The sequence below is a fragment of the Scleropages formosus genome, chromosome 13, assembly GCF_900964775.1.
Source record: "Scleropages formosus chromosome 13, fSclFor1.1, whole genome shotgun sequence".
Lineage (NCBI taxonomy): Eukaryota > Metazoa > Chordata > Actinopteri > Osteoglossiformes > Osteoglossidae > Scleropages > Scleropages formosus.
The window spans coordinates 10,057,195-10,069,051 of record NC_041818.1 but is presented as its reverse complement, the minus strand read 5'-3'; the positions used below and the strand labels follow the sequence as shown (position 1 = coordinate 10,069,051).

The 11,857-nt window shown below is 39.5% G+C and overlaps 2 protein-coding genes across 2 annotated transcripts; one reads left to right on the top strand and one right to left on the bottom strand.

Annotated features, from left to right (window-relative positions):
• Window positions 1-270: 270 nt before the first annotated feature.
• cdca5 (cell division cycle associated 5) lies at window positions 271-5,993 on the bottom strand. The gene is made up of 6 exons (XM_018737247.2): window positions 5,828-5,993; window positions 4,983-5,062; window positions 4,227-4,289; window positions 3,735-3,776; window positions 2,015-2,524; window positions 271-1,121 (listed from the first exon to the last, which is right to left on the bottom strand). The coding sequence occupies exons 1-6, from the start codon at window positions 5,889-5,891 to the stop codon at window positions 1,041-1,043; spliced, it is 840 nt and encodes a 279-aa protein (XP_018592763.1). The 5' UTR covers window positions 5,892-5,993; the 3' UTR covers window positions 271-1,040.
• Window positions 5,994-6,252: 259 nt separating this feature from the next.
• zfpl1 (zinc finger protein-like 1) lies at window positions 6,253-10,191 on the top strand. The gene is made up of 8 exons (XM_018737181.2): window positions 6,253-6,374; window positions 6,824-6,933; window positions 7,571-7,682; window positions 7,784-7,977; window positions 8,366-8,441; window positions 8,601-8,786; window positions 9,244-9,367; window positions 9,751-10,191. The coding sequence occupies exons 2-8, from the start codon at window positions 6,832-6,834 to the stop codon at window positions 9,935-9,937; spliced, it is 981 nt and encodes a 326-aa protein (XP_018592697.2). The 5' UTR covers window positions 6,253-6,374; window positions 6,824-6,831; the 3' UTR covers window positions 9,938-10,191.
• Window positions 10,192-11,857: the final 1,666 nt, after the last annotated feature.

Genomic DNA, 11,857 nt, shown 5'->3' with positions numbered 1-11,857 from the left:
CCAACATTTAAAACTAAACACGTTTAGATATTAAGTAATAGGTATTTCATTTCTTTCATTTTCACCCTTGCCCTCCAAGAACACCTGTAGACACCTGTGGTTACGATCTGATTTTTATTCCACTAGAAGCCCACAAGGTATAACAATCAGTAATTTCAGCATAGACACTAACGTTTAATAGTAGTACACAAAAAGCATGTGATCAAAACGAATAAAAGGCTATACATGCACTTATTTAATAATGTTGTAAATGTTATACAAACAGTGGGTTTCATAGCTGGAATCAGAAGGCAACAGACTCAGGGACTTTAAAGTTGTTACATGGACAAAGAACACATATTGATGGACTAGTATTGGTCAGCTCTTTATCTATGTGAACCCAGGACATGGGGCTCCACACTTGGAGGCTGAAAACAACCAACAGATTTAAAACAATCAAAATTTAAAAACCTAAACATCTTAGGTAGAACTGAGCGTGAAGATGCAGAAAGCAACTTTTAAAAGTCATGACTAAAGGGGCAAGGAGATTACAATTACTACAAGTAATGAGAAAATACAGCTACATTTGTACACTAAGCACAATGGAAGAAAAACAGGCAGTTATATCCTCATGTGTGCCACTGCTGTTAAATCTGAAAAGTGTTCAAGGTGGTGGTGACACTGTATACCAGTGATTGCCATTCCTAGATGTGGAGAACTGCAAATGAACAAATTCTGCATTCTAAATGGTTTAATGAATATTAGAAGCACAGAGCCTTGTCCAATAAGCATGTGCTCATTGAGAAGCAGGTTGAGGAAGCTAGTCTACTGCTGCAGAGAAACATGATCAAATTAGACCTGACCACTTCTAAATTTGAGTCCTCCCTCACTTTAGTCCATATAAACAAGCAGCAACAGTAGCCTAAGCTTCCAAAAAAAGGATACTACGATTACCCAGCAAATCCAGCTTCCTAGTGGCTAATTTATAACAGCTGTTCCCAGTTGGGAACTTTTTTTCTTCTTCTTTTTGGTTATTTCTTAGCACTTCTGCTGATGCTCCTTTATTCCACAACCAAGTCAAAGTTCTCTGCCTCTTCGAATTCAGCGTTCATCTTTGCTGCCAACATATCCAGCTCCGACATCTGAAATTAAAAGGTAAACATGCTTATCCATTTCCATGAACTGCACTCCAATGACAAAACGATATGCAGTTTAATGAACAAATCTTACAAAACAATGACTGCTGGAATTGACTGCATTAGTCTCATTAAAATTATATTAAAATGTGCAACTTGCAAGACTTTTTACATATCCTCTATGAGGCAATCGGCATGTGTGGTGGCTTTACAGTAGGTAATACATTTATGTAATTCCTTATGAGGATTTAGATGCAGACAAGGAATCTTCTGACTCCTTGTCTGCATCTAAAACAGTAAAAGCATGAAATCAGCCTGTTGCCATGGACTACATCAGTTTACTTCAGCTGATCCCTGGAGTATTATGTATATGCTCATTTAAATTTCAAAAAATGAGCACAGCTTTATTTCCAAAACAGCCCGAAAGTCATTTTTGGAGGAGAATGTATTTCTTTGTTGAATGACACAAATAAGAGGGAATCATATGCTTACTCTTACTTGTTATTCTGGTCCTGTAAGATCCGAGTTTTAAATAATTTTTTAGGTGGCTAACTATCTCTGTGTTGATCTATATAAATGCAATGTTAAAATGTACCCGAGGCTCTTGCATCATTTCTTAGGTAACTGTCTTTTCTGCTTATGGGCATTTGTGACTATAAATAACAGAGCCATGTCTGCTATAAACATCACTGTTTTAATGATTTTAACATATCCTTTTTAAGGTAATTTACACTTGTGTGAAGGGCACTAGCATCTTGCCAGCTGATTAAACTCTAAGAGGCACCTACAGTGTCCTCCTATTGTACATTAAAATAAAAATTTACTAACTGGCAATCACAGGGCCACCCCTCGAAATACATTTGAGACCCCAGGATGTTCTTTCTGCTCATATTACTCACCTTTATCTGCTGAACCCTTAATCTTTTCCTCTTCTCTTTCACCACAGCTACACCAGGAATGTTGAGGTCCGGCTCTGGGGAGCTCGTGGTGCTACTGGTGGCCTCCATCAGAGAGAAGGAGCCCCCTAAAGCAGAAAGGGAGGAGTCCACACTCATGTGGTGTTGCTGTGCCCTGTGGACTGCTACTGGAGGGGTCTCCAGCTGCTCAAATCCAAAGAGTGTATCCCTTCGTTGGGTTGCTGGGGAGGATGGAGCGCCCTGGAATGAATGCTCCCCACAACTTAGGCGGCTGTATGAGCGCCGTACTTTCTGGGACCACTCCAGACTCCTGGAGTCCTCCTGTGGCTTGGCAGGAGACGCTGGAGCCAGGATGGCAGTCTCACTGGGAGGTGGCAAGATGGCAGATGTATTGCTAGGTGCAAGAGGTGGTGCACAGGTGGATTTTTTGAGGTTCTCTGACTTTCCATCTGTCAGCCTGCTGATATTCACCTTGTTCCCTTCTGATGAAACCTAAAACAAACACGTTATACTGCTAAGGAGATATTTACAAGAAACATATGCCTAAGTAGTACAAGAATTTCACGACTTTTGTTTTTGCTGGTAAAGATTTAATCTGTACTTTCTGGGACAACTCCAGACTCCTGGGGTTCTCCTCTGGCTTAGCATATATATTTTACAGCGACAGCCTAAAGCAGAACTGAATATTCACACAGCTGATTAACATAACCCTAGTGCTTAATTAGAAGGATTAAATTAGTAATAGCACTTTTTTTCCCACACCTGTGATTATACATTTCAGTACCTTCCACACCAAGAAATGTAATTAATAAACACTGGCATCACACTTTCAGACTCCATCCATACATCCAATTTCACAAACAAATTTTCCATCACAGGGTTGTAGTGACCCAGAGCCTATGCTGGAAGCACCATCGGGGGTACACCCTGGATGGGTCAACTGCCCATCACAGGGAAGCCACACAAACATTCATTCACCTATTTACACACTACGGGCAATTTAGAGTCAGTGATGCAACTGAAAAGCATATCTTTGGACTAAAGGAGGAAACCCATGCAGAAACGGGGAGAATATGCAAACTCCACACAGACTGAGCGAGGAATCAAACCCACATCCTCTTGCACCACCCAGGCGCTGTGAGGTGGCAGCGGTATTCATTTCTCCACCGTGCCGCCCTGGCTTTATTCATATTCTGCTGAAAACTAACAAAGTAGTTCTGATTGAATTTACTGTGTGTATTACATTGCTCTGGTGAATGATTGTAGGGATTTGAATGTGCAGTGTATCTAGTACTGCAAGTCATCTTGGACAAAAGCGTTAGCTGAAAAGCATCTGTTAATACATTTAAGTGAAGAAAATACAATTTAAAATAAAAAATAAACAGGAAAGGGTATCCTTGAAAATTTGTAACTCCAGTGTTTGTAAAATGCCAACCGTGTAATTATTTACCCTTTTATGCAGCCGAGTATTCTTACTGAAACAATTCAGAGTAAGTGCCTTTGTCAAGGGTATCACAGAAGGTGCAGAGATTCAAACCCAGAGTGCAAGATGTTAGCTCTAGCAAACTACACCACTTGCGGCCTCATAAAATGTGCAAAGCTGTGATTACTAAAAAAAAAAAAGATAGAGTAACATTTCAGAAATTCACCATTCACATGTAGTCACAGTGTTTCACTGCTGCTAAAGAGATTAGGAACTCACCCTAGGGCTACGCCTCACTGATGGGGTCAGAGTTTCAGTCACCTGATCAAGACAAATAAGGTTTGGGATGAAGATGTTAAATCGTTAGCCCTTAGTTAAACCCTTATAAAAGCAAGATTTAATAAGATGACAACAAATATCATTGAGTGGTATATATTACATCTATCCTAAAATCTTTGGCAAAGCTTGGAAAATGACAGTCTATTGACCTCTTGTTGAAGAATAAGGGTTTAATTAAGGGTTACCAGTTTGGAGCAAAACTAGGGCTTATTTAACTTATATGTGTTAAGACAATTGGCTGTGTTTAGGCTTCTTTTGGTACAGCTGATAAAAAGTACTATTTTACTTTTCTGAATATACTGACTTGTTTCATATCAAGTGTAAAATGTATTAGTGAAATAAAATAATTGCTTTCAAATTGTTTTGAGGTTCTGTAAACTCCAGTTACAAAATTCCTTTAACTGAAAGAACCAAAAAGAAGATTGAACTAACCTGTGTCTTCCTTGGTGCTATCTTTCTAACGGTGATGGATCGCTTCACGGCATGTTTTGGGCTCTGCATCATACACAAAAAGGAAAAATAAAGTAAATAAAATAATAAAAGCATTGTTGTCCAGCATTAGCCATGTTTTTGCAGTAGTTGCTGATTTTTACCATTTTTGAGATGTTTAAACTCACACACACACATACACATTGCCTGAAGCCACTTGTCCCAAGTGGGGTCGCGGCAAGCCGGAGCCTAACCCGGCAACACAGGGCGTAAGGCCGGAGGGGAAAGGGACACACCCAGGACAGGACGCCAGTCTGTCACAAGGCACCCCAAGCAGGACTTGAACCCCAGACCCACCAGAGAGCAGGCCCTGACCAAACCCGCTGTGACGCTGGGCCCCCGATGTTTAAACTGTCATTGGAAATACTTGTCTCCCTCTTCATAATCCCCTCTTGATCAGTTATGACACAGAAACTTTAGAAGAAATCTGAAGCATGAAAACATCTCATCGAATAAAACGGTGACACAACCTACAGCACCACGAGAGAGCGGGGAAAGTAAACCGAAAAGGTAACAAATGATGAGGAATGTAAAAACTGGGGGGAAAAATGCTCGTGCAGATACAGTTTGTCTCAGATTCTCTCTTCTTCCGGTTCAGCGCGACATCGTGCAAAGATGATGGATGTATGAGTGAGGCAAAGTAAAACACTGAGGATGTGACCTTGCAGAAAGTCAGTCCTGCTGTTTGCGTGTACTAACCCCTTGCTTCTGGTTCTTCCGCTCATTCTGCAGCGAGTCAGAGAAGCGAGGAGAGCGCCGGCGATTTGAGCTGTGAGCCGCTGGGAAACAAACAGGTTCGTGAAGGACCTTCAGTCTACATCCATTCATTTAGTGATGCTTTTCTCCAAAGCCACTAACAGCGTTAAGCTACTTACAACTACTTACTTACTACCCATTTATACAGCTGGGTAATGTTACTGGAGTAACTCAGGGTAAGTACCTTGCTCACAAGTAAAACAGCTGGAAATCATGAGATTCAAACCCATTACTTTACAAAGGCAGCAGGTATAACCACTACCGCTGTGACACTGTAACTGTTTTATGGTTCTAAGGGAGCTGATCATAGAACAAACACTAACCCAATACTTAAGTAAATATTGAGATATACATGGGGCAGCAAGTACTGTGTTGTTTTGGGGCCCCAAACAGCACAGTACCTGCTGCCCCAAATTAATGTATATCTCGAATAACATTCATCGCCACACACAATTCGAATCACAAGTCAGGTACTTATAAGTTATACTAACCCTGAATTGATACAGAATAATACTCGGCTCTAGTCTAGTCTAGTAACAGAGAACCGAGTATTCGTGATGATGATGATGTGTTATGAAAAAATCACATTCAAATTTTATTTGTCACAACATCCACAACCAGTAGGACGTTGTACAGCTAAAAATCAAACGCCGTGAGACGCACTGCACAAAGATAAGTAAAAGTTGGATGACCAGCAATAACGATCAGTAAAGATCGCGACTGACAGCCGTGGTTGTGACGTGACGAACGCAGATAACGAGCGGATGGATGGAATTGTATTTACGTACGTATGTTGTTTTCATTTTCACTCCCGCGTCCCGCCGAAGCTGGTCGTGCTTTTCTGGTGCTCATTTTGACCGATTCGTCCAACAAAATCAATCCGCTGTAATTCAAAATATTTTTTTAAAAAAATGTAGTGTAATGTCTCGGTGCAGCAGGCAGAAACCATTAATTTTAAATTGCCCGCCTTTGCGTTCGCAACAGCAGAACTTCCGGCGGAGATAGGAGCAAACCAATGTTTATTCCCATGTCCGACTGCTTCTTTACAACACTTTCAGAAGTTATGAGCACAATTTTGTCTCTCAAATATCTCTGTTAGTATTTTAAAAACGAACATATATTAAAATAAAGCTATTTTTTAACATAACACATTAAAGGCAAAAGGTCAAGCGTGAGGTCATGTCAACGTCATCAAAATGCGACTATACCGGAAGAGACGTGGCATAACAAGTTGGAGGAAGTTAACAGTGAACACAACTCGAAATACGATTCAAGTGATTTACATTTCTACCAGTATATGTTAGAAGAGGGCAGTTGTCCATTTCCGAAGTACAGGTACATATGTAAAACGCTCACATTCGGTAATACTTGCCTGTTATTATTTTCCAGTTGTCTGCTTAAAACCTGCCAACGAGTTTATCATGTGATTCCGAGTAGGTTAGCCTGCAGTGCTAGCTAAGCTAGCAAATAGCATGAGTCGTTATGTAGTTACAGTTATATATATGAAGTAAGTTGAAATTCAAAGATAAGTTTTTAAACATAGTGCTGACAGCAGCATGCAGTTATGTCCTCCTGCTGTCTTAGCAGCAGAGTATTTTTTGGCTACGTTGTAGAATGAAATGGGACAGGACGAGGTCTTCAGACTCTCTGAAGAGAATCCGGCGGCGAATCATCATGACGTGTCTCATGATGTTATGCCGATTAGGTTTTCTTGTGTTTATTTATTATTTTACATTTAACAGATGTGAATCAAATTATTTGAGCTTGTTTTCTCTGTCTGTCAGGTCAGGCCATGGGTCTGTGCAAATGTCCTAAGAGAAAGGTGACCAATCTGTTCTGCTTCGAACACCGGGTCAATGTGTGCGAACACTGCCTCGTCTCCAACCATAGCAAGGTTAGTGGGTGCTGTCGACCAGCGGTTGGGGTAATTGAGGGGGATTTTTAGTTTATTTTAAAAAGGAGGTCTGTAGGCAATTATTGTGTTTATTTCTAAAAGAAAATAGGTAATTTGTCACAGTAGTGTAAAAATAGAGTAAATGGTGATGATTGATTACATAATTTTTTTTACATTTATTCATTTTGCTGATGCTTTCCTCTAAAACACCTTACAATGTTAAGGTTACAGTTATTAGTGTTGGCAGTCTTACAGTTATTTACCCATTTATACAGCTGGGTAGCTCTACTGGAGTAATTTAGGATAAGTATCTTTGCTCAGGCTACAGCCAGAGGTGGAGATTGAACCTGCAACCTTTGGATCCAAAAGCAGTAACTCTAACAATACCCTATCAGCCGTACATTTAATACAATAGTTTAAATGCTGATTAATTGCACAAGAGGAGGGTATAATTTCTCCGTTATCTGTGCTACTGATGTTTTGTGTTTCGCTGTTTTGACCTTATGTAGCCTTTACAATAAAAGTGCCTGCAAGGCAAATGGAATGTGCGTGGCAAACGTTATTATATTTTGCAAAGTGTTGCAATGATCTGTTAATGATTTTTATCCTTTTCACCTCCCTTCCTGCTGGATTGCAGTGCATAGTGCAGTCGTACCTACAGTGGCTCCAGGATAGTGACTACAACCCAAACTGTCGCTTGTGCTCCACGCCACTGGCTTCCCAGGATACGGTTAGGCTGGTGTGTTATGGTGAGAGCAACTAGCAAAGTTTGGCCCCGGCCACTTTTTCAGGCCCAGGGTTCCCATTCTGTTTTGACTTCCCTATTACCTCTCATCTATTGTTCTTCCAGATTTATTCCACTGGTCTTGTTTGAATGAGCTGGCAACCCGGCTGCCCTTGCACACCGCACCTGCTGGATACCAGTGCCCCTCTTGCCAGGGGCCTGTGTTCCCACCCTCCAACCTGGCAAGCCCTGTTGCCGATGTGCTTAGGGAACAACTGTCCTCGGTGAACTGGGCCAGAGCTGGCCTGGGATTGCCATTGGTGAGAAATAATCTGCAGGTTTTCTCATACAGACTTTTTGATACCTTAATGGTTGTTTTCTTTTTAATTTTTGATGTGATATTCTTTCATTGGTTTGACAGAATGGTCATAACATTCTGTAGCATGAATCTACCAAAGGTGTGAATGCCTTTTCCTGCAGGAATGTCATTCGTAGCAGTATCACTATTCAATGTTTGTCACTAGTTCATTGAGGTTGTATTATAAGTGTTGCAGTGTAATTTAATTAACATTATATTTTTCATTGTAGTCAATTAGTTCTAATTTTTCTTTAAATTGTAATGAAATCTTCTAATGAAAGACTTGCTGAGAATCAGTATGATATTGTGGTTGAGGTGTTTTAACAGTATGATCAATTTGATCTCTCAAGATTGAAGAAACAGGCAATTCACAAGAAAACACATCATTTGATGTCACTGACTACAACAATTGGTCATCCTTTGATGGTAAGTAATAACTCCGAATGCCAAGAGCATTAAAATGACTTTGAATGCAATGTTTCCAGAAAATTGTTTTAAAATAAATCTTTCCCTGTAGATCCAAATGGTGGTAAAAAACGAATGTAAGTTGGTAAGCTCTTGATTTGTCTTCTGCCCACCCCCCAGCATCTGCGGCGCAGACAGCCAGCACTTCATCCAACCAGTCCTTCATCTCGCATCCAGAATCATCTCCAGCTCCTGCTCAGACACAATTTGCCACCTCTGCTAACAACGGGAGCCTGGTTTCTCAGGGCCATGCCGTCATTAGTATGAGTGGAGCTCCAGCAAATGATTCCATCACGATTCACACAGGTACTGGTGATGCTAACGATTGAAGTGTCATATCTGCAGAGTCGCCATCTCTTTGTACAGTTTTCAGTGGTATGTCTATATTCCTGTAAGCAGCATATGAAAGAAATGTTCCCATGTAGCATAGCTTACTGTAAAAAATGGCTATTCTGCAACCATTCTGAGGGAGAAAGGTATAAAATTAATGGCGCTTTAAACCTGAACAATAAGAGAGGGGAAAAAAACTAGAATTATTGTGAATTCAATGATTTTTAAGTGTTTGACATTGCATTAATATTTGTAACTAGGTTCTTCTTACAGCAGAGAAAAACAGATTTGTATGAAGAAGTATAAAACTGTTTTAGTGGAAGCAGTGTAATTTTTTAGGCAACTTGTTGTGGTGGGTACATGTTTAAAAAAAATGTGGTGTAAGAATGGAGCATGTGATTTTTAATCTGCATTTTACCTATTCTGCCTCCAGCCTCTTCACCACGAAAGGTCTATGACACTCGAGACTCTGCACAATCATCTGTGACACAGATTGACTTTGATGATGACAAGTATCGCCGCCGACCAGCGCTGAGCTGGTTTGCACAGATCTTGAAGTTAGTTTCCTTGACTTAATTTGCTTTCTGAAATACCTTTAGGTCACAACTTTTACTTCTGATGCAGGATATTGTTTGCAATATATGTTCAAGAATTTTGCATTCAGATGTATAAAAGCTAATATGTGGAAATTAGCATCTTAAATCTAAATGTGAATTTGAAATGAAATGGCTTATTTTCAGCTATTTGTATAAACATTAAATATACAGCACTAAAATATCGGCTCATTCGAGGTTTTTTCAGTGCATATGAACAAGTCATGGACTTTACTGTTAAGCGTTTTATTCTCATAATTCTCATATTATTCTTCCTGTAAGGTTGTAAACAAAATTTGTAGTCTCATAGGAGCAACCTCATTTTTTCCTTTATCTTAATTTTCTAGGAATCGGTCTGGTTCCAAGAGAACATCCTTAAGCCTGAAGCAGCGATTCCTGCTTATCCTGTTGCTTGGCACATTGGGGTTCTTCACCCTCATCAGCATCATGTCAAAGCTAGGAAGAGCTTCAGCTGATGCTGACCCCAACCTGGATCCCCGGCTGAATCCACACATTCATGTGGGAAAGAACTAAATGGTTCCAGTCTATGGAATATTGGTAGAAAGAAAACCAGGCTGTTTGTTATAAAAGAAAAACTTTTGATCTGGAGGTTACATCTAGACAGCGGGACCAAGGGACTCCTACTGCTACTATATTTATTCTCTGGAGGTGTAATGTAGTTCAGAAGCCTTTTCACTTTGCCCTTGGGTAAAAAGTACCACCCCAGTTTGCTGAGTGTGGAAGCCGCCTGATGAGGTGTGGGGGTTTTTTTTTTTTTTTTTTTTTTTAAAGAAAAAAACATAAGTTGTAATTATTTCAGTTTGAAATTCTTCTTTCTTGTAGTTAGAAGTAAGTTATCTTTACTAGACAATTTAAATGCCCAATTCAGTAGTATGTGTTTAAGTCAAAATATTCACAGTAATATGTAAAGTTAAAACATTATTGTGGATACTTTTGGCTTGTACATGGGAGAGCAATTTTTAAATTATACTTTTACCTTGAAATGGGTTTATTTGCTGTTAAAGCCTGAGTTTAACAACTCCGCTGACAACCCATATTTTCTGCCTATATGTATTATTTTGATGGGTCTTTATTTGGCTCGGCACCCACACGAGCAGTTGGTTAGTTGGTACCTTCCTAAGGGCCTCATGTAGACTGATGTGGACCATGTGTTTTTTGGGGAAGGAGTGGGTGAGTGAGGCTTTAGAAGAACTACTGCTTTCTCCTGTGCACCAGTACTAAGTCCTCCAGTCATTTGCATACTCTGGTAACAAGATTTTGTTATACAGTTGTCAGTTATTGTATAGCTTCAACACAAACACTGACATTTGTGATGATTTTGCAACCTAACATTTTATTAAAAAGCAACTTTGTGTGCATTTTCTGGTGCAAAGGCATTAACAGTTAAATCCTGTATTAATTTGCAGGTTTGCATTGATTTGCCTCTGAGCACACACATTTTGCCAGTACTATATTAAAGCTTGTGTGTGTTGAAAATCAAATTTTATTTTATGTTTTCTGGTTTGACATCCATGATGATCTATGATGTGCTGTCTTATAAAGTTTAAAATTGATATTTATATACCAAATCAGTGGTATATCAAACATATGTAAAATAATTCAAAAGGCTTAAACAGGTGGCCTTAGAGAGAATGTAAAAATGTGTTCATTGGTTTGGCAAATAATCGCTTATTTCACTGTTGCTAAAAGCAATTAACGATCAAATTCAACTAGCAGATCATTTGTGATGTGTTACTTGAATGAGGTTTTATAACACTACTCCAGTTTGTTTGCACTTTTCATCTACATTATGTATAACAAATTTTCTGTATAAAAGACTATAAAAAAATTTTACCTTTATTGGGAATGTTGGATGTCTACAGTCACTTAATTGAAACGTTGGGCAAATGCTATAATAGCAATTATTGCACACAAACCTTAACGGTATCCAAACCAATATTTGTGTCTGCAGTTCATACTTCTCTACATCGTGCTGAATATGACATCTGGATCCATGCAATTCTGTTTCTCTTATAGCAAACATGATGATCAGTGTGTTCACGTTTTATAAAAGCAAATATGACACTTCATATCTTTACTTTTCCTGTTCCTACTTGTCTTATTTTCATGTTTCATCTTTACTTTGCTGTTTGCAGTGGGCGTTGCACTGCAGTGTGCAGGCCAGTGCTAGTTGTATTAAAAACAAACTCAGCTGGGTTTCCTGCCAAGCTGCTGACAGACTCTTAATACAGGCTCCATTCCCATAGGGTGAGGCTCCTTTTGTTCTGCCAAGGTATTTTCTTGCCTACTGAGCCTACAAATATGGACAATAAAAGTGCTGCAGTTTTAGCACTGTGTTGTGTTGGATATAATTATTGTGGCTGCTCATTCAACCAGGCAAAATAAGCAGTAAACAGTACCATTAAGTGAATTACCTTGCAAACTAAACCTTTC

Excerpts from the sequence above, each read along its gene's own strand:
- cdca5 (XM_018737247.2), bottom strand. The coding sequence starts at position 5,891 with ATGAGCACCAGAAAAGCACGACCAGCTTCGGCGGGACGCGGGAGTGAA. Across the intron at positions 5,063-5,827 it reads TGAAAATGAAAACAACATAC|CGGCTCACAGCTCAAATCGC; the intron begins GTACGTAAATAC and ends TTTGTTTCCCAG. Across the intron at positions 1,122-2,014 it reads TAAGGGTTCAGCAGATAAAG|ATGTCGGAGCTGGATATGTT; the intron begins GTGAGTAATATG and ends TTTTAATTTCAG.
- zfpl1 (XM_018737181.2), top strand. The coding sequence starts at position 6,832 with ATGGGTCTGTGCAAATGTCCTAAGAGAAAGGTGACCAATCTGTTCTGC. Across the intron at positions 7,978-8,365 it reads CTGGCCTGGGATTGCCATTG|ATTGAAGAAACAGGCAATTC; the intron begins GTGAGAAATAAT and ends TGATCTCTCAAG. Across the intron at positions 8,442-8,600 it reads CAATTGGTCATCCTTTGATG|CATCTGCGGCGCAGACAGCC; the intron begins GTAAGTAATAAC and ends CCCACCCCCCAG.